The 23952-nt window shown below is 32.3% G+C and overlaps 1 protein-coding gene across 4 annotated transcripts in view; it reads left to right on the top strand.

Annotated features, from left to right (window-relative positions):
• LOC123266355 overlaps window positions 1-23952 on the top strand; it is a 214096-nt gene that overhangs the window by 182494 nt on the left and 7650 nt on the right. For 3 of the 4 annotated variants that reach the window (XM_044730593.1, XM_044730591.1, XM_044730592.1), the window contains one exon: window positions 1688-1786. The exons of the other annotated variant lie outside the window; for it this stretch is intronic. In XM_044730593.1, coding sequence (XP_044586528.1) covers window positions 1688-1786 — 99 coding nt within the window. The remainder of the gene's footprint in view (window positions 1-1687; window positions 1787-23952) is intronic. 4 annotated transcript variants of the gene reach the window in all.

Genomic DNA, 23952 nt, shown 5'->3' on the forward strand with positions numbered 1-23952 from the left:
ATGACTGTAGTCCACTGGAGACGAGGAATTTCAAAACGTCTTTCATAGTATCTTTTAAATCCTCTAACGCTTGCCTTTAGTGTTTGACTCTCTTGTCATAGGTGTCATCGTCATCAAACTCATCTAGTTGACATCTGTTACGTGGAATTTATTCCAACGGCTTCACATAGAGTGTATTTAAAAGTGAACTTAGCATCCCTCCTCGAGCTGAACCCTTGCAAACAATTCTTTTTTCGTCTATGCCTTCATATTTAAGTGTCAAGATTATAAAACCAACTTATTGGTAGACGAAGGAAAGAAAAAGCTCCGGGATTTCCTCCTGTCTGAATATTTTAACTAACACGTCGGGCAGCACGTTGTCGTAAGTTCCTTTTATATCAATTGACAGACCAGCACTTCATTGTCTTCAAAAGCACTCGGGATTTCAGCACTTAGTAGCGCCAAGTTGTCGGTACAAGATTTGCTACGTCTGAATCCAAACTGATGGCTAGGTTTTTATAGTATTCGAGCCACCAACACATCTAGTGGGTAAAACTGACACTAAAACTAATATAGCACGATATTTGGATTTACAACTGAAAGAACTGGAACATAATAAAATTAGTTAAATGTTTACTACAATATAAAGAGGCCGAGATAACCACGCGACACGCATCTGACTCTGGCGATCACCCAAGCTAAGCAATATTTACTGTGGTTAGTACTTGGATGGATGACCGCTTAGTCAGTGCTGGCTAGCGCGTAGATCTCTGGGTGCTAGAAAAAAAGATTAAAGTTTCGAGGAAGAATTTCTTATCGATTATCGATAACTTGGCCTTGTTTCAACTATAATAACCTAGGTGATCTCTGTGGTCTCCCTATTTCACTGTTTCAAGAGCCTAGGAAGAGATGAGGAACAGGGGGAATGCGGCACAGAACGCACAAGTCGGACCACAGCTATAACAAAAAAAGCAGACACGAAAAGGCAGTAGTTAAGCAAATAAAGGCTTAGCGTGCAAAAAGGATAGAATCGCCTGTACAGTAGAACTCCATGATCTATTTATCTATTTACATCAATAAAATTAATACATTTGGCTATTGGAATCACTATAGCTGGATTCTTATCACTTAACAAGGCTTCGATAACATCAGGCGGGAAAATTTTTTCTTTTATAAGATCATGTAGCAAAATTTCTCTAGGTTCATCAAAATTTTTACTCTATTAATACACATGATTCAGTTCCTCAACAGATTCTCCACATGAGCACTGGTCAGAATTAACAATTTTTAAAACGGAACAAGTTACCTGCCATAGAAGTGTGACCATTTATCAAGCGATTAATTGACACAATGGCTTTTCTGCGAAACTTAGAACTATTGAAAGCCGAACCACTACCTATAGTTAACACTTTCGTAGAATTTACATATTATTATATAAAATATGAATCAGACAATTCTAAATATTTCTCATTAGATATAATAATAAGTAATTCATAAGTTCGGCAAGTAATTGAGAGATACGGATTCACATCTCGGTTCAGACTAACTGAATTTTTTTTTTTCAATTTCCTCTAAACTTATTGCAAATATCTTTTTTTCCTTCGTTTTATATGTGATTTTTAATTTTATTTTTTGATAATAAATATTTATTGTATACTATGACAGTTTTATTAATATTCCACTTATAATGGATTTTATGGTTTTCTAGAGTCGAAGCAGTGATGATGAAGGGTTATCTCCAAACCAAAGCAGTGATTTTGAAGATCAACAAGAATTCATGGGTCGAAATTCATCAGCTATTCACGGTGTATGTTTCATTAATAACATATGATCTAGTGGGTAGTTATTGACTTTCAAATAAAATATTGCACTTCACTGATGTATTTGCATGTAAGAAAAAAAATCTAATAAATGAAATTTAGTACTTATATGAATTGGGTGTTCTATTTGAACCATTCCCGATTTTTACATACATGAAAAATTATACACATCATTCCACGGTTTGTGCACTAAAAAAAAAAAATTAGGAAAACGGTTGACCCTGAAGGCCATCCCTGCAACTTCCCGCTAATTCCATACTTAGGCGCTTAAAATTGCACCAATGACGTTTTTGAGCTCTTCGAGCTCAAAATATACAATTTATGGGTTATTTTGAGCTCTCCAAGCTCAAAGAGATTGCTTTCCTATGCTTTTGAGCTCTTCGAGCTCAAAAGTCTGATAGGGATTTGATGACACTATTTTTTGAATTTTTAAACCGCAATAACTTTTGAATGAATAAACCGATTTTCACGCGGTTGGCAGAATTCAACGCAGTTTTTCAAGCCTCACAAAGAATCTTAAATTTTGAATTGATCGCGCTAGGAATTTTGGAGTTATTCCGAAATAACACTTTTTTCGGTTTTCTTTCGTTCACGATATCTCTCGAACGAATCAACCGATTTCGACCGGACTGGTGGTGATCGACGTGGTTTTTTGAGGTTAAAAGCTGATTATTTTTTGGAATTGAACCATCAAGCCGTTTAAAAGTTATTCCAAAAAAACCACATTTGAAAAAAATTTTTTTTTCAGTTTTTTTAAGATTTCTCAAAATCTATTGATCTGAATCGGTCCAAATAGTTTTCAAAATCTAAGTTTGGTCAAGCCCTTTCGAATGGCACCAACCGCGATGAAATCGGTCAAGCCGTTCAAAAGTTATAAGCGGTTCACATGCTTTCACACACACACACACACACACACACACACACACACACACACACACACACACACACACACACACACACACACACACACACACACACACACACACACACACACACACACACACACACACACACACACACACACACACACAGACACCGTGACAACCTCGCGGGGATAGTCAGGGAAGCTTCCTGTGACCTTCAAACGTCAAGATCTGATGAGAACTCGGTTTTTGCAAAACGGGGTGAAAACAATAACTTCCCGATTTTTGAAAATCTTCGATTTTCGTAGCGGGAAGTTAAAAATATAGTTGAAAATAAATACGGTATGAATTAATTATCGAACTCGATTTCGCCTTTACCTGATAATTTAAATTATCTAATTAGTATGGTAGAACTCTTAGATCGTTAATACAATTGTATATAATAGTTACTTAAAATTAACTTGTACAATTATAAACAAAATCCGCTAACAAAAATAAGTGATGACAAATGCTACAAGAAAACAAATCATAATTCATAGTCTCTAAAAGTTATTATATTTGTACGCATAATACTTTCTATCAATATTCACGAGCTGAAGTAAATACTATTACTATGTATTATGAATGTACAGATTTGTGATACAATACAGAAATTACATTGTAAAGGTTATGAATTTTGCTTTTTTCTCCCAAAAATTTTGAAGAAAAGCTTTGAATTTGCAAATAACGCAATCCTTTACACGAGTAATTATGATTTTTATTACTTTTTAACTAAACGATGCGTTTTTTTTTTTTTTAATTTACTTTTTTTTAATGTGCTTTAAGTTATAAACAAGTTGCTATGCATCTTGGAATGATCTGCCACTTTGAAAAAAAAAAAATCGACTCGCATTGTCATGCATGGTCCAAATATGGATCGGACATGATTATAGAACATTTCAAATCATACTTAATAAACCACTCAGTCTTAATTACGTATCACTATAAAAAAAAATTGTGAATAATTTACCAAAAGTTATGCATGAATCATGTCCGATATAGATGATCCAATACAACTACGCAAAACTCTTGAAAATTTGGCCGTAGGGCAATCAAATCATCCATTTTGTGTTGCACGACCTGCACGAAACATCAAGACATACGTACATAGCAGTTTATGAAGGTAAATACTAGCCGCTAAAGTAACACTAATAAGAGCTTTCCGGTACACTGGTTCAGATTAAGCAAGACTAAGGACCATCAAGGTCATTCAACGGATAGATTATTGTCCTCTTATGATTTTCAGTTCTGCTACGTATCTGGAATGAATATTAGATTATTACTGTGACACGTTTATTGCAGCGTATCATTGCTCTACTAATTATAGAAGCGTCTACCATACCATATAATCGCTTTCACAACTCGCTTTCGTAAACCGCTTTTGCTACTAGCAAAAGACACTGCGACCTCTTTGTATTGACACTTCAACGCGACTCTTAAATCATTGATACTTAAGATTCATTCCACTAGGCTCTTACGTTATTAAAAAGTGTAACAAATGATCCAGCACTTCTATAGAAGAAATGATCAAGAGCGTATTCATCGCTCTTAAGCAATCACACTGTGGCATCATCATCGCGATCAATAGTCTTTCTCATTGATGGAAGATTACCTCCAATCATGTAGAAACTTGCCAAGTCGTTATCACTGTTCATAGAAGTCAAGACGAGAAAGTTTGATCCCAAAATATAAAGATTCAGAACGCAGATTTACTTCACCGGATCACTAGGCTATACGGAGAGAAAATTTAAGGGATTTTTACCATTTTACTACCGTAAATTTTATTCAACAAATAATACTAGCAAGAGTTTTAAAAAGTCTAATACTCTAAAAGCTAATTATACAAGACGTGTTAGTAAACTTTATAATTCAACTATCGTAAAAATGGACGGTCGGTTTTTTTAAAAGAAATTTTAGGGAGGAAAAAGGATATGAGATAGGACCAATTGGGATTTTTGCAGTAACCGAAAAAACAAATCGGAACTTTCGACCGGGAATTGAACCCAGAACTTTTAGTTGACAGCCAGAGACTCTCCCGCTATGCTATCCGAGGTAAACCACTACGAATGTTCTTCAGCACTTACGTAAACTCGCAGTCTAGCGTTTTGCACGGCCACTCCAAAAACTAATCAGCTGTTAACCTTAAAAAACCATGTCGATCACCGCTAAATCCGGTCAAAATCGGTTGATTTGTTCGAGAGATATCGTGAACAAAAAATTTCAAAGAAAGTGTTTTTTTACATAACTCGACATTTCTTTTCGGATCGTTTTTAATGAAATCAAATAATTATTAGAGCCCAAACAACTACGTCGATCGCCGCAAAGAACGTGAAAATCGGTTGATTGGTTCAAGAGATGTCGTTGACGAAAAATTTGAGAACAAGTGAATTTTTCAAATTTGGAAGTTTTGGTCTAATCAATTTGTGTTTAAAAGTAAATCATAAGATTTTAAAACTGCGTCAAATGATGCCAACCATGTGAAAATCGGTTTATTCATTCAAAAGTAATTGTAGTTTGGAAATTTTAAGAATAGTCCCATAGAGGAAAGTACCACGGGGCCTAGCTTGGCCCAGCCTTGGCTCAACTATGTAAAACTCTGGGCCAAGCTTGTAAGCCAGGCTTGGCCCAGTCCTGGTTGAAGTCTGGGATGATAACGATGGGCCAAGCCTGGTTACCAGGACTGGCCCACGCCTGGTTACCAGGGCTGAGCCATAGTTAATTTTCAACTCTGGCCCATGCCATTTGATAAAAAATGATAAAAAAGAATTATTGGAATGTTATTTTTTTATTTTATTTTGTAAGTAAAGTAAATTTGAACCTAACTGTTGCTAATTATAGAAATAAAGTGAAAATCGTATCCATTCTAACCGAGATTCGAACCCAAGCCGCGCGCTTGCCAGACCGATAACTAACCCCTACACCGTACGACCGATAAGTTGATGCACATCTTATTATTCTGATAAGCTAAATCTATATAGTGACGAAGTGTGACGGTTTATTATTTATATAATTTATGTTATTTAATATTGTGTTTCGATGAAAATTAACTATTTTTTACAAATGTTTATTATAGTTAAAAAAAATGGAAGAGTCAAGTTGTTACATTACTTCAAACTTTGTACATCGTTCTGTATATTTTTAATATCTTATGATAAATTTTCATGTTTAAAATTATCAATATTAAAAATTCAACTGTAAATTATTATATTTTAATTTTTTTAAGACTACATCAATTTTGACGATATGCAATTGTCTTGGTTAAATAATAAATTTTAAATTTTAGAATTTGTTAGCAAATATTCGTTAAACAATAAATGTTTACTGTTTAAAATTCTATTACTTAATGATTTATTATGTTTGAATTTCCCATTGAATGGCTAAGGCTAGGTTACCCAATTCTGGCTCAAGTCTTGGTTGCCATTCAACGCCCATGGCTACAAAGAAAAAAAAATTTACTTAAATCAAGTAAATAATTTTTAAGAATTTCATCTTCTTGATTTGAGTAGAAAAATTCTTAAACTAAGAAATTTTTCTCGATTTAAGTAAATTTTATTTAATTAAAGAATTTTTCGTTTTGATTGAAGACAATTAAACTCTTCAAAGTTATTTTCTTGGTACAAGAATTTTTCTCTTGAATTAAGTTAATTTTTTTTTTCAGTGTAGGTTTCCCAATCTTGGCTAACCCTTGGGTAATCATTGTGGCCGTGACTGGGTGACCCAGTTCTGGCCCAGGCTCGGGTAATAATTGGGCCGACCAAGGCGTGGTTGCCCCGTCTTGGCCCAAGCTTGGGTCACCGATGAATCGCCAAGGCTAGGTTAGCCAGTCTTGGCACAAGCTTGGATAATTATTGGCATGGCCGAGGCTGGGTTAACCAGTCTTGGCCCACGCTTGGGTCGCCAATGAATGGCCAAGGCTGAGTTAGCCAGTCTTGGCCCAAGGTTGGGTAATCATTGGTATGGCCGAGGCTGGGTTAAACAGCCTGGCCCACGCATGGGCCAATACAGGTACGCCGAAGCTAGGTTTCCTAGTACTGGCCCAAGCCTGGCCCCTTTGTCAACTCTGGGGGTTTCCTGCATGGGTATAAACATAAGTAATAGAGTGAGCGCGACTACCGACTTTCGGACTTTCTGCCGCCTCGTGTTTCGTTGTCAGTGCATGAATACATTATTTCGGCTCCCCGTCGTAGGGCGCATGCGTGACTTGATCACGGCATAAAACTGAGGCTTTCTGCCGTGAAATCGCAGCGGGAACCCCGTACTTTCGACCGGCGTAGTAAGAAAAATTATTTAATATTAAAATAAATATGTATGAATGTAAAGAAGATCACCGAAAGTTGCTATTTGAAATCTAAAATGCTGTTGTTGTTTGTTCATAATACAAAAACAGAGCAATCAAAGTTGGTCCATTTGACAAGTAACTCGTTACAATTGGCGGCGCATGCGCAAAGCGAGCATTCATTGCTTTTTTTCTCTCAAGCGTTTTATATAAATAATATATAATGACAAAACTTTCGTCTTCAAATTATCAAAAATATTTCAAAAAAAAATATTCGTTGTAAATTAAACATGCTATTGATTATCTGTTGTACTGTCTAATCGAAGTATTAGTGGCATATTTACAAAAAAAAAATTCATAAATCTTTGATGAAAAAAAAAAAAAAAAATTAAGTGTAGTAATTTATCATGAAATTTCTCTATCATTTTATTTTCAAATTAATCAATTTTATACGATTAAAAATCTCTGTCAACTAATTCAAATTGGATCAAAATTATTTGAATAATTAAAAAATAATTTTTTTGATTTTATAATTTTCAAAATAATTGATTACTCAAATCTGCACAATTTAAATATTCAAGAAAAAATTTTTCATTTTGTAATTCAGAAAAATTTAATCACAAAAAGGATGAAAAAATTAAAATAAATTTTAGAATCCCAATTACCACATTAGAAATGAGTTTTTCTATTTTTAATTCCGTATCCACATTTAAAAGTAAACCATATGTATTTTCTGACAGCTTGTCAAGTTAAGTCGGAACATAGCAAAATTTTTCGAAAGTTTCGTGAATGAGGACCAATGCAATAGTTAGATTTCTATGAAATCTACGAAAAAGTTCAATTTCATTATGAAAAATAATCATTATATGTAAATTGATTAAGCTCTATGTTTCTAATTTCCCGCTATGAAAATTAATGTTTTTCTTTTTCATAATAGAAAAAAGTGAAAATTGTAATTCGAAAAAAAAAATTTTTAATCAACAAATTTTTTGTTTGTTCAAGTGATTTATTTGTAAGTGCGCACGTGGTATTAATTAAACTTTCTTGCAATTAACAGCCGAGACCAGTGATTGCAGTTTCAATCAGCTTAGCGAAACGAATGGAAATTTTGAAAAAACGTTTTTAGAGATAATAGATAATTTAATAAACTATTTTACCACAAAGCGTTTTTTTCAAAAATTTCATTCGTTTCGTGAAACCAATCGAAACTGCAATTGCTCTGCTGTTGGGAGTGCGACAGAGATAGTTTCGTTGAACTCCGTGAGAGCAAAGCGAGAAAAAAATGGTCTCGACTGTTAAAAATGATATTTTAAATAAGGTAGTTGGGCTTAAATAGTATATTACACACCTGTGGCAAGAAAATGAGAAATGTCTCAGAACACATATATGTTGCCCGAGGCGAAGCCGAGGTCGACATATATGTGATCTGAGATATTTATTATTTTGCTGCCATAGGTTTGTATACTATTTTTCTGTCCGACAGAGGCGGAAAGCGGCAATTTCGTTTAGCGCAGCGGGCCGAAAGTTGCCACTTTCCGCCTGGAGGGCAGAAATAGTATATTACACACCTGTGGCAAGAAAATGAGAAATGTCTCAGAACACATATATGTTGCCCGAGGCGAAGCCGAGGTCGACATATATGTGATCTGAGATATTTATTATTTTCCTGCCATAGGTTTGTATACTATTTTTCTGTCCGACAGAGGCGGAAAGCGGCAATTTCGTTTAGCGCAGCGGGCCGAAAGTTGCCACTTTCCGCCTGGAGGACAGAAAAATATTTTTCTTACTATGCCGGTCGAAAGTACGGGGTTCCCGCTGCGATTTCACGGCAGAAAGCCTCAGTTTTATGCCGTGATCAAGTCGCGCATGCGTCCTACGACGGGGAACCGAAATAATGTATTCATGCACTGACAACGAGACACGAGGCGGCAGAAAGTCCGAAAGTCGGTAGTCGCGCTCACTCTATTACTTATGTTTATAAGCCTAACCTTACTTGTGATTGTTATGAATGCCCTGGCGGTTTCGGCGACACGGTGAAAGCACGGTCGAATGACGGTTGTTTCACGGTCATTTCACCGTATAAAGTTCGTTCTTACCGAGCGATCTGTTAATCAGCATCGGATACCGTTGTGAACGATGTCTACTATGAATTTATTGAATATTTACGGTGCATACGCAAGTGAATCTACGACGTTATGACCGGCACTGTATACTCAATATACTGTCGAAATACTGTGATTTTACGTTACTATCACGGACAATAAAATGAAAAAAAATATTTCGGACAGTCTAGACCGAGACTCGAACCCGATTCATCTGGTCGCGCGCCCAAGGCTCTACCAGCTAGGCTATCTAAGACACTGCATGAAACGTTGGATTCAGTCACATCATAAGGTGTCAAAACCAAGTCATTTTTTTTCATTGCACAGATAAAAATAGCTTAAATAAAGTTATATTTTTTCCATGACTTCAAAATAATAATCGTAATAAATGATTCAAATTTTTTATGGTTACGAAATTCTTAATTTCAAAATTACGGTAAAATTATTAACTGTATAAAAAAAGATCTCGAAAAGAAATTGCTAAAAATTGAATTGTTAAAAAAAAATATCTCATAATAATTTTTCTTGATAACAAACAATTTTTCCGTAATTTTGAAATTAAAGTTTTCGTCTCTAAAAAAAAAAAAAAAAAAAAAACAATATTGATTATTATATTTTTCATAATCAAAAGGTATTATGGTTTCTCATTTAAAACTATGAAAAAAATTCAACACTTGTAAGCCATAAACTCTTCTGAAAAATATTGAAATGATGGATCTCTGTTGATTGCCTGTAATCTGATTAATTTTTTATAATTTTACTTTGAAATAAACAAAATTACGATAATTTAATATTTTTTTCAAATTTTTCATCCCGATTATTTACTGAAAATTTCTCATTTACCTATCTTTTTATACACTGAGTATTTTTAATGAAATAAAAAAAAAATATAATCAGCACTTTTTCATTGTTGACTAGTAAAAAATTCCTGACTTACCGACATTATACGCTCGTTTCACTCACAGACTACTGTGCATCTACCACCAAGTTACGGTTTTTTGACAATTTATATGTTTTCGAATGACTATCAAATGACAGACGATCGATCGATGATCTACGATTTTTACTTAGATAAAAAATCGGAGAAGTCAAGTAAAAATTTGGTTTTTCGAAGAGTGAAGTATGATAACTATACAGAATAAAAATCATAAAGCAACAGTGAAAAACTTTCACAATGATACACGTCGTTCACTGTCAAATGACGGCCGTTCGATAGTCAAGTGACGGTCATTCGACGATCATTTGTCGACACTGTGAATTCACGGTACATTCACCGTCGTTTCACGATCATTTTACCGTGACCACGAATCCGCCAGGGTGTATCTGTCTTGTTATGTGTCGATGATTTTAGGTTGAAACTAAGTTAATTAAAGAAAATAAATATTTATTTTAATGAAATGAGACTTATTAAATATTTAAATTACAAAAAAAAACGAGAAATATTTTTTATTCTGATAGATATTTTCAAATAAATAAATTCATTATTGAACAAATAATTATTTGAAAAAATACACAGATTTTTTTCTTAATCCAGAGACACGACAGTGTATCGCGCCGAGTACATGTCCAACATATGGCGAGAGACACTGTGTCTCTATTCTCTAATCATATGTCAACATAACCTCCTCATATATTTAGCTCTATATTTTTCTATTATTGCTAAGAGAATAACACTTTAGACCATTGTTAATAAGTTTTTTTTAACGAATTATGCATATATTACAAAAAATTATTGGGTTTTAACAATTATTTAATATATTTCAAGTTTGAAAATTTTTGCTTGCGCCTGTTTTTGATTCTACGAGAGATTTCACAAATTTAGGGCGAATATTGTTATTTCGAAGTTGGCACTACTTATTAACCTGTTATTCTACCATCAGTAGTTAGTATTCGCTGGGTGCGTGACCTCAGCGCCACCTTACGATACAACTTACGGTGGCTCTTTTAAGAAAATTTACATGTATTGGATGCCAAATAGTTATTTAAGAAATTAAATAAACTTGAAAAAAATTTTTTTTCTATGTAAAATGTGACATATTACACAGAGTGTAGATTAAATTAAAAATTTTTCCTTGGGTCAGATGAAAACAGTAAGGACAATAAACACAATAACTAAAACAAGTCTCAAGTGAATTAGGTTAAGCAGTGTTAAAATCTGTCAAGGTGTTTGTTGTTAAATTAATATTGAATGAAAAATCAGTATTAATATTGAATATATAACAATTTGAAATTATATAAAGAATAACAAATAGCTTTATTTAACTTAATTATATATTTACGAATGTATCTTAAATTTTTATTTTTTTTTATTTAATTTTGCAGATAAAAAATTGAATTTGTGTTAAGAACCGACTTTCAATCTATTACCCATAATATTATTTTTCAACCACAAACTTAAATAAAGGGTAAAAATTTAGTTCTGACTGAACATGTGAGAGATGTTGAGCAGCAGCTATTCATTTTTTTCGCTGATTTAATTTCCAGTTGGCAACCGAAAACTTATAAAATTTACAATTGCTATTTCTACTAGTATTTTTGCAATCAACTACACAACAACTTTGATGACCCATTTTGTTTTATTTATTTAATTAAACTGACACGTGTTATTTTCATAGTCTTTAGTAATAAAGAGCCACCCTTAGTTCCGTATTGTCCGCAGCGGGCGCTGACATCAGTTTTGTGTCCCCCACTATGCCTTACGCACCCAGCGAATACTAAATATACTAAACTTAGCGCTCATAAGTAGTTGGTATTTAGTTTAGAATTTCGACATACGACAGTAGGTAAAGCCGCAAAACCATTACCACTGTATTTTAAAAATCTTAACTGTAGTGATAGTTTATATGTAATTTAATATTTTGTTTTGTTTAATATTCAAAATAATACTATCAATATATAATATGTTTATTTAAAAATGAGAAATATTTGTATTTAATTTTTTTAATTACATTTTTTATGAATGACAAAGCAAATTTTCAATTATAAATAAAAAAACTCAATTCAAGACGTTCAATAATTTTCAACTACACAAATTTTTAGCTATAAAACTCATTAAATTTGCAGTAATTAATAAAAACCATAATGCTGATCACTCGTTTATAAACCTATTAGAGATGAGAGTGCTGTTAAAATTATACGACCCCAGCTTGTTCAAGTTTTGGGTACCACTTTGAAAATCTGGAGGTATAGTTAGACGCTAAAATTTAATATAAAAATCATAGCTTATATCTTTGCAAAAAATACGTATTTTTTAGAAAAGACTATTCATTAGGTGGTACAATGTTTTTTACTTAAAATGATGATATACCGGTTTTTTTTACTGATTGTTCGGTTTACGGTTTAGTATACGGTTAAGGTATACCTTTTTCATGAAAAAAAATAGCATCTATCGGCTAACTAAAATATAATTGTTCTGATGTATAATTGAAAAAACTTACAGAAATGAATTATTGTATCATTGAATAATTATAACATGCGCATATTATTTATGATAAATATACGGATTTTGTATTTCAACAATTCTAAAAGTCTGTTCAAGTACTAGTCCTATTTTTATGAGTGTTCAAGTACTGGGTACTTTACCTTACGATACAAATTATATTTTCAATAGAAGCTATTAAAAAATTCAAAAACAATACAAAGATATCACATTGGTCAGTCACGCTAGTCATTCAAAGTAAAAGTATTGTAATAATTTCGTTTGTTACTAAATTATTACAAAAATTCATGAATAAAAAATTAGGAAAACGGTTGACCCTGAAGGCCATCCCTGCAACTTCCCGCTAATTCCATACTTAGGCGCTTAAAATTGTACCAATGACGTTTTTGAGCTCTTCGAGCTCAAAAATACAATTTATGGGTTATTTTGAGCTCTCCGAGCTCAAAGAGATTGCTTTCCTATGCTTTAAAGCTCTTCGAGCTCAAAAGTCTGATAGAGATTTGATAAGACACTATTTTTTGAATTTTTAAACCGCAATAACTTTTGAATGAATAAACCGATTTTTACGCGGTTAGAAGCATTCGATGCAGTTTTTTAAGCGTCACAAAGAATCTTAAATTTTGAATTGATCGCGCTAGGAATTTTGGAGTTATTCCGAAAAAACACTTTTTTCGGTTTTCTTTCGTTCACGATATCTCTCGAACGAATCAACCGATTTTGACCGGACTGGTGGCGATTGACGTGGTTTTTTAAGGTTAAGAGCTGATTAGTTTTTGGAATTGAACCTTTAAGCCGTTTAAAAGTTATTCCAAAAAAACCACATTTGAAAAAAATTTTTTTTTCAGTTTTTTGAAGATTTCTCAAAATCTATTGATTTGAATCTGTCCAAATAGTTTTCAAAATCTAAGTTTGGTCAAGCCCTTTCGAATGGCACCAACCGCAATGAAATCGGTCAAGCCGTTCAAAAGTTATAAGCGGTTCACATACTTTCACACACACACACACACACACACACACACACACACACACACACACACACACACACACACACACACACACACACACACACACACACACACACACACACATACATACAGACACCGTGACAACCTCGCGGGCATAGTCAGGGAAGCTTCCTGTGATCTTCAAACGTCGAGATCTGATGAAAACTCGATTTTTGCAAAACGGGGTGAAAACAATAACTTCCCGATTTTTGAAAATCTTCGATTTTCTTAGCGGGAAGTTAAAAATTTTTTTTTTTTTGAAATTAATGTTGTGTACTCTCTGAATATAAGTAAACAAATGATAAGAAAATTGACAGTCCAAATATCAAATGCTTTTTTCTTTATCGACTGCTAAGAAACGTACGCTCGGAATTCGGGCCTCTAGACTAGAAAACCCCCTTAAAAGTGATCCAACAGGAAATGTCAGAGTTATGTTAAAAAAACACTTGTTGTCGAATATTTCGTTGACAATATCTCTTGAACTAATCAACTGATTTTCATGTTCTTGGCTGTAATCGATGCTGTTTTTTGAGCTCTAATAATTATTCTCTATCACTAAAAACAATTCGTCAAGAAATGTCGATGTTATGTGAAAAAAACAGTTTTTTCGGTTTTTTTTCGTTCATGCTATCTCTTGAACGAATCAATCGATTTTGACCGGATTAGCAGTGATCGACGTGGTTTTTCAAGCTTAAGAGCGGATTAGTTTTTGAAGTTAATCGATGAGGCCGTTTAAAAGTTATTCCAAAAAAACCACTTTCAACAAAAATTTTTCTGAGATTTCTCAAAATTTCTCCAAATCTACCGGTCTGAATCGGTCCAAAGTGTATTGAAAATCTAAGTTTGGTCAAGACCTTTGGAATGGCACCAACCGCGATGAAATCGGTCAAGCCGTTTAAAAGTTATATGAGGGTCACACACACACACACACACACACACACACACACACACACACACACACACACACACACACACACACACACACACACACACACACACACACACACACACACACACACACACACACACACACACACACACACACACACACACACACACACACACACACACACACAGTGACAACCTCGCGGGGACAGTCAGGGAAGCTTCCTGTGACCTTCAAACGTCGAGATCTGATGAAAACTCGATTTTTGCAAAACGGGGTGAAAACAATAACTTCTCGATTTTTAAAAATCTTTTATTTTCGTAGCGAGAAGTTGAAAATTTTTGAGATTCTTAAGCTCAAAATATAATTTATGTGATATTTTGAGCTCACTGAGTTCAGAGAAATAATATTTCAATGCATTTGAGCTCTCCCAGCTCAAAAGTCTGATAGAAGTTTCATAGAAGACTATTTTTGGAATTTTCAAACCGCAATAACTTTTGAATGGATCAACCAATTTTTACGCGGTTGGCGCCGTTCGACGCAGTTTTATCATCCTCATAAGTGATTTTCAGGATTTAATTGATTGAACCGAAAATTTCAGAGTAATCCCAAAAAAACATTTTTTTCGGGTTTCTTTCGTTCACGATATCTCTCGAACGAATCAACCGATTTTGACCAGCTTGGTGGCAATCGACGTGGTTTTATGATGTTAAGAGCTGATTAGTTTTTGGAATCGATCGGTAGAGCTGTTTGAAAGTTATTCCAAAAAATGTCGAAGTTATGTTGAAAAAATCCTTATTTCCAAATATTTCGTCGAGGATATCTCTCGAACTAATCAACCGATTTCCACGTTTTTGGCGGCAATCGACGCGGTTTTTTAACCTCTGAAATTATTCTACATCATCAAAAACGATCCGAGAAGAAATGACGAAGTTATGTGAAAAAAACAGTTTTTTCGGTTTTATTTCGTTCACGCTATCTCTCGAACGAATCAACCGATTTTGACCGGATTAGCGCCGATCGGCGTGGTTTTTTGACGTTAAGAGCTGATTAGTTTTTGAAATTGATCGATCAAGCCGTTTAAAAGATATTCCAAAAAAACCACTTTCAAAAATGATTTTTTTCTAATTTTTTTTGAGATTTTTCAAAATTTATCAAAATCTATCGGTCCGAATCGGTTCAAATTCTCAGGAAATCTAAGTTTGGCGAAGCCCTTTCGAATGGCACCAACCGCGATGAAATCGGTTCAACCGTTCAAAAGTTATAAGTGATTCACATACTTACACACACACACACACACACACACACACACACACACACACACACACACACACACACATACACACACACACATACATACATACAGACATAGTGACAACCTCGCGGGGATAGTCAGGGAAGCTTCCTGTGACCTTCAAACGTCGAGATCTGATGAAAACTCGATTTTTGCAAAACGGGGTGAAAACAATAACTTCCCGATTTTTGAAAATCTGAGATTTTTAGCGGGAAGTTAAAAATTATCTGAATTATTTAAGGGGTACATATTTGGAATTTAAAAATTTTGATAAAATATGTGATTATGTCACTTAATATATTCTTGACAAAAAAAAAGAGATATCCTACAAAAAACAGTTTCACTGTAAACCGTCGCGCCGAGTACACGTTCAACTATTGTTACAAACTATAATGATTTGATTTTTACAAAAAACTATTAAATCAAAAAAAAAAAAAAAAACCAAGTACAAAAAATTTTTTAGATTAAAAAAGCGCCAAAGACAGTAAATATTAAGGAAAAAAATTTAATGTACTTGGTGTGCATCATTCGAATACTTTGATTACCCACAGTTTTTCAAATTGATATTAGTAGTGTGAATTATAATGCACACCAAGTACATTAAATTTTTTTCCTTAATATTTACTGTCTTTGGCGCTTTTTTAATCTAAAAAATTTTTTGTACTTGGTTTTTTTTTTTTTTTGATTTAATAGTTTTTTGTAAAAATCAAATCATTATAGTTTGTAACAATAGTTGAACGCGTACTCGGCGCGACGGTTTACAGTGAAACTGTTTTTTGTAGGATTTTTTTTTTCTATGGGTCATTCCACCAAATAAGAACATTTTTACGGGGCGATCCTCGCGGATTATGTTTAAAATTTATGGAGGTGTTCTCTATCATAAGACGAAAATTCCCTGAGAGTTTTAGCTCTTAATACGCAGCGGTCTTGAAGTTACGATTTTTTGAAATTTTGGAAAAAATTTTTTTTCAACTTTTTCGTCAATTTTTCTGATATGAAAAACATTTTTAAACAAAATCGAAAAACATTGTATTTTGTAGGAAAAATTCTCAGCTTTTGAATGAAAATATTTATTTTTTCATAAACTCATCAGAAGACCCTTAAAAATCGAATTAAAGGGGAAAAATTGATTTTTTTCGGTGTGCAGCCCAAAATTCTTCAAATTTGAATTTTTTTTTCTGAAAGCTGAGAGTTTTTTACACAAAATATAGCGTTTTGCCGATGTGCATATTTTTTGTTTCGTCACAATTAAATTAAACGCAAATTCATTATAATTAAAATACTTTTATTTTTGAACTTTTTTAGATGTGGACACAGTTTTAATGAAGCATAACCAATTTCATCTTTTAAAGGCACAAAAGTGTGTAATGACTGTGTACCTTTCACCGTTTTCGATTGAGAATATCGTACGTCTAACACATTTTTTTTTATTAAATAATCGTCATTAGCTATAAAAGTAAAGTCAACGCTTGTAAAATTTTTCGTTCCCCAGGAAAACAAATCTTGTGGTTTCAGTATATGCTCTTTATTGTTCATTTGTAATGAAGCTCTAGCAGCATATCGTTTTAATGAACCCGCAAGACCATCGCATGGTCCTTTGCCATGGGCAGTTGCAAAAAAATACCACTCAGCGTTGATTTCGAAGTCAGCATAATGATAACATAAGTTTGTAAATGCTTTCTTGTTTTTGAATTGTTGTGGAGCTCCATCAGAGAAGTAAAAAATCGTATTGATGACAGCAAACTTCTTTTTAAGAAAGGCAATCAATTGCTCTTGAAATAAATAAATTAAAACTGTTTCGTGCTTAAGACAATCTGAAATACCAACAAAGCTCAAATGCTTAATAGTATCATTTTCGTTATAATAAATCACCATTGGAAATATAGTAGCTTGATCATTATTCCAATGAAAGCTTTGAGCTGCTTCCTGCACAACGAATGCATAATTTTCCACAAAGTCAAATACTACGGCGAATTCCCCGCTCTTTAAATTTAGTTTTGTATCAGAAAAAAATCGACTTTGTGTTTTCGCAATAAAATCATGTTTCAAAAGCTTATCAAGTTGCGTCACTAAAGTCTCGATGAAGTCTTCGGAATCTGAAGTAACATTCACAATAGTACAACGGTCTGTTGATGTCCACATTTTATATTGGATTTCATTAACATCAGATTCATTAAACGACACACGAAAATAATCAGCGATTTCTTCATTATTTGGACAACTATTGCACATTCTGGAAAAGCACGATTCTTTTGGATTGTTACAAACTAATTTATTTAATAAATTTTTGTAAATTGGCTGAGATTCTACAACCCAATCGGTGTTTTTCGCAAATTTTGGAAAATTACATCCTAAATGGAATAAATGTAATAAGATTAATAACTAGTTTTAGTACAATTATAGAGAATGTCAAATACACAAGTACCTTCTAACATCAATTTTACATTTTGATGAATAGTACAAACACATACGACATGTGTACCACTACTTCCAGCAAGAATACAATAAGTAGGCCTCAAACTAGCGAATTTAGAAAATCCGATTGCCACTGAATTATATTGCGCTTTGAAGCTTTGGTACAATTCTTTTAAATTACAAAGAATCAACTTTTTTTGTACCCTAGTTCGATTTCCATCACAATCCTTCACAGATTTAAAATCTTTCATGCCCGCTAATTGTTTTGAGTTTTTTCGCTTTCATAAAATCAATGACAAGTTTTTTTACATCTAACTTAAGCGGCTGATTGCCTGGAACTTTTGTGGGATTCAAAGTATTAGTAGTCATTTCACCAGAGTCTAAATCAACATTCTCAGATTCACTGATATCATTTTTAAGATTCAGTACCATTTTTCGAGAATAGTTAAATTCAGATGCTATACGACTGACTTCCCAACTGTCGGGTAAAATTGAAAGCAGCTTCTTTTTTATTGATCTGTAAAGCAAACGATCGATCGTATTAATATGAAAAAATGAAGATATTTTAAAATGATCGATTGTTAAAAAAATTTACTTGTCACTTTCAGCGTTATATAATTTCTTCACTTTAGCTATCATGGAACAATGATCTTGATTAATCTTTCTGTAGGTAGATTCAGGTACTATTCCAAATTGTGATTGGAACTTATTCTCTAGGGCAGCATAGCTCTCATCAAGTTTTTACTCCATAATTTTTTCAGAATATAACCTTAAATTAAACGCATAGGAAAATAATTAAGTAAGTTTTCACTCAGTAAATGAAAAACTTAATCAATAGAAAATTTTTACCTGTCTTTTTCAATAAGAGGAATTTTCAAAAATCGCTCTAAAGAATGATCATTGTAATCACATAGATTGTCGCTAAAATTACTGACAGTTCGAGATAAACTGCTTCCTTGAGTACAAATTTCAGCTGATATACTCAGACTTTCAACACTAATTTGACTTGAAATAATTTCCTCTTCCTCTGATGCCGGCGGAATATATTCTTTGACACGGAATCGACAACGCACACATAACATTGAAGTGTCATCTAAGTCAGGAAATTTCCAACGATCTTCGTCGGGAAATTTTCTTAAATCTTTAACTCCTTTTTTATCTAAAAGTTTCGTTTAATTAGATGTCAAAAGTCAATATTAAACACAAGGCCATTAATTTAATTGGTTCTACGTAGAGGTTATACATAAGAGGTCAAGTGCACTGTATTAGTTACTTACGTGACTCATTGAATGAATTACAACAATTTACTGACCGTATACGTTTACTCATGGCGATGCAATATCAAAGTAACGCAACAATTATTACTTAAAAACTTGAGCAATTATATTTTTGTTAAGAACAAACGATCCGAAAAGAAATCGCTCAAGAAAGAATCACAAAATGAAAGTAAATAGAGGGAGTTGTGAGCGCCATCTGCATGATAAGTGACGAAGTATAGACTCATCTTTTAAGCTGGTGGTTCAAAATTTCTGAGTACTATAATTTTAGTATTAAAGAGAAAATTATATTACTATTCTGAATTATATTACTACATAGTGAATCTAACATTTAATTTAATTGTGACGAAACAAAAAATATGCACATCGGCAAAACGCTATATTTTGTGTAAAAAACTCTCAGCTTTCAGAAAAAAAATTCAAATTTGAAGAATTTTGGGCTGCACACCGAAAAAAATCAATTTTTCCACTTTAATTCGATTTTTAAGGGTCTTCTGATGAGTTTATGAAAAAATAAATATTTTCATTCAAAAGCTGAGAATTTTTCCTACAAAATACAATGTTTTTCGATTTTGTTTAAAAATGTTTTTCATATCAGAAAAATTGACGAAAAAGTTGAAAAAAAATTTTTTCCAAAATTTCAAAAAATCGTAACTTCAAGACCGCTGCGTATTAAGAGCTAAAACTCTCAGGGAATTTTTGTCTTATGATAGAGAACACCTCCATAAATTTTAAACATAATCCACGAGGGTCGCCCCGTAAAAATGTTCTTATTTGGTGAAATGACCCCTATGCATTTTACGATTATTATTTCATTATTCTATTTTTTTTTTATTTTTAAAATCAGAGTTAATTTATAATATATTTATAATTTTAAATATATTTAATTAAATTAAGATCTTTTCTCAAAAGAAAGTAGTAATATGATAGATTATAAATTAATATCTTTATTGACAGGTATATTTGATGCCTGATCCCTGCTCGGCTTCGCCTCGGGCACATGGCGCGCAGTGCAGAAATCTCAACTTTCTGCCCTTGTAGTGTAATATCCGAACAAAAACAGTTTCACTGTAAAAAAATCGCGCCAAGTCCACGTTCATAAGACTATTAGGAAAAAAAAAATTTTTTTTTCTTTACAAAAAGATACAAAATTAAAAAATCTAAGTAACCGATATGATTGTTTATGATTTTCGGAAATTAAAAAAAATCTTATTGTAAATTTAAAAATTAAATAAAAATTTTAGAACGTATTTAGTGTGCGTGGTTGCAAAATATTTTACTTTTAATGAAATTCGTAAAATCTATTTATTAGGACTTTAAAAAAATTGAAATGCACAATGACGCACACCAAGTACGTTCTAAAATTTTTTTTTTAATTTTTAAATTTACAATAAGATTTTTTTTAATTTCCGAAAATCATAAACAATCATATCGGTTACTTAGATTTTTTAATTTTTTAATTTTGTATCTTTTTGTAAAGAAAAAAAAATTTTTTTTTTCCTAATAGTCTTATGAACGTGGACTTGGCGCGATTTTTTTACAGTGAAACTGTTTTTGTTCGGATTTTAGTATTTTTTGTAATTATAATGAAAATTTACAATTGGTACCAACTTAAATCTCGCGTTGGCAGCATTTTTACTGCAAACTATCCCCTTGAAGCTACAGCTTATGTAGATATAATTCCAGTGCACCCTGACGGCCGTAAATGTAAGCTGTGAATTACTTTTTTTAACTGTAGTTGCGTATCTATAGGAGGATTACTACACATTTTTATTTTATCTAGTCTGTGGCGCTGACCTTTCTCCATCAAAAAAAAGTCTGGATCGAAATTTCTGAGTGAGCTATAGTATGTGATGATAAAATTTAATAATTTCAAGTAAATAAATTGTTATAAGTGAATATAATTAATTAATACGGTGAAATAAATTATGAATCACTGTTATGATAAACGAATTGGGTAAAAAAAGTACCGTAGAATTAAATAAAATTTCGCAACCTCAAAAAACCGTTCTGCTTACAGTAAACATAGTCGGTAGTCTGGCGCTCCGTTTACAACGGATTTGAACGGAACTTGGCGCCAGATTCTACCGAATCTGTGGATACTATAGTTTACTTTTAAGGAAGTCCTTTCGCTCCAGTTGAGTTACAACAACTGTAGTAGTCGATATTCGATAAATTAAAATAAAAAACCCATAAAAATTCCTAAATTTAAAAAATAAATAGTATATAAGGTATTAATCGTTAAAATTTTGAAAATAAAAAAAAAAAAATAGTTAAATACAAAAATTAATTTGACTCTTATAAATCAGCTGTTAGTAACCTGTCCGTGATTTGACAACGATTTATTTCGATTGTTTACATTTTTATTCGCACAATATAACCTTAACCATGTTTAACTTTTTGCAGTCCGTGTAAATAAATAAATTAATTAAAAATGTTTAGTCACTAAACCATAACATTCTAATGTCTCATGGTAGGAATGCTAGTATTTTTTAATTATTGTTTTATTTTTCAATTATGAAATATGAAAATTTATTAACAATAAATTAACTAATAAGAAGCATACACTGATAAAAAAATTGACTTGACTCAAGAGCCAAACTCTTGAACCAAGAATACCATTTTGAAGAAAATGATTTTCTTGAGTCAAGAGAATAAATTCTTGAGCTAAGAAATTATTCTTGGTCTAAGAAATTTTTCTTGAGTCAAGAATTTATTCTCTTGACTCAAGAAAATCATTTTCTTCAAAATGGAATTCTTGGTTCAAGAATTTGGCTCTTGAGTCGAGTCAATTTTTTTATCAGTGTATGTATGAAAAACATAAGCGCGTTAAAGTTTAGTTTGAATTTATTGAATGGTCTGAAGCTCGCGCGCTACTCAACGTTGGCAAATGTTCTGACGCCATTTAAATGTAGGTTACTTAAAAATTTTCTGTGATTTTATAATTATAATTTCTCAATAAATTCCACGGCAACCTATATATTTTATTGCAAAAAATGAAACCTGAATATTTCGAAAACCTTATTTTAAGTTTTTTTTTGCCCCATCTAATCGGTGATTAATGCCATAATTCGAGAAAGTTGTTAAGGTCTGACTTTCTCGTAAGACTCGGAAAAAATACTAACATTTTTCGAAATTTTTTTTTCAAAAATTTGCACGGTGAAGAATAAATTAAACTTCACTAGTAGATACATAAAGACTTTAACTATTAGATAAAAATTAATTTCATGCATAATCTAATATTTTTTATTTAACATTGATGGCGAAAGGACCTCCTTAAATGTGGATACGGAATTAAAAATAGAAAAACTCATTTTTAATGTGGTAAGGTAAAAGCCCCAATAGATGATCATGTACCAGTATATGATCACTCCATGTATTTGTATACCTATATTTATGAATATAGATATACAAATACATGGAGTGATCATATACTGGTACGTGATCATCTATTGAGGCTTTTACCTTAATTGGGATTCTAAAATTTATTTTAATTTTTTCATCCTTTTTGAGATTAAATTTTTCTGAATTACAAAATGAAAAATTTTTTCTTGAATATTTAAATTGTGCACATTTGAGTAATCAATTATTTTGAAAATTATAAAATCAAAAAAATAATTTTTTAATTATTCAAATAATTTTGATCCAATTTGAATTAGTTGACAGAGATTTTTAATCGTATAAAATTGATTAATTTGAAAATAAAATGATAGAGAAATTTCATGATAAATTACTACACTTAATTTTTTTTTTTTTTTTTTTTTTTTTTTCATCAAAGATTTATGAATTTGAAAAATAAAAAAAATTTAATTAAATTTTAATTTCAAAATTTCAGCGCTTCAACACTCACAGTAAATGCAGTGCATGCAACTTTATGACAGATACTATAGTAAATTTATAAATTTACATATACTTATTTTACATAAAGATGTTGACGCATGGATTTATTTTAAACCTGAAATATTTTTTCACGGACTTGATCTCGAATAGATTTGTATGTACATGGACTTATTTTTGCATATAATTATTGTCAAATAGACAAATTTTTTCCCATACAAATATTCCCCTAGAAAAGATATTCAATAGAAATGTCTAACATGGAGTTCTTTACATAGAGATATTTTCGTGGACGTTTGTTATCGTGTGCGGGAGAAATACATGTCGCCGACTGTATGATGACGGATATCTTATCAGTTCGGAAAAAAAAAAAAAGAAAAAACGGTACAAAGCACGGACCGTTGAGTTGGAATAAAAGGTTCCGGAAAAAGCAAAAATGGCGATTGAATTAAGACTAGAGACTTTCTCTTGACTAAATACATGGAAAAAAAGTTTGGAAAATCCAAAAGTGCACGCCTTATAACGCTCATTCATTTTTTAAGAAAAAAATTAATTGTGTAATTGATTTAAAAAAAAAAATTATAATTAAGTAATTTCTTACAGAGTATTTTTTATTTTTGTTTTTAAATATCGGCGCCCTTTTTTCTTGTCATATGCCCACGCATCAGTCTAAAAAAATCTAGCTTGATCAAGTGGCGCCATAGTTTTTACGTGACAAATA

The sequence above is a fragment of the Cotesia glomerata genome, linkage group LG5 (genome assembly GCF_020080835.1).
Source record: "Cotesia glomerata isolate CgM1 linkage group LG5, MPM_Cglom_v2.3, whole genome shotgun sequence".
NCBI classification, from domain to species: Eukaryota; Metazoa; Arthropoda; class Insecta; order Hymenoptera; family Braconidae; genus Cotesia; species Cotesia glomerata.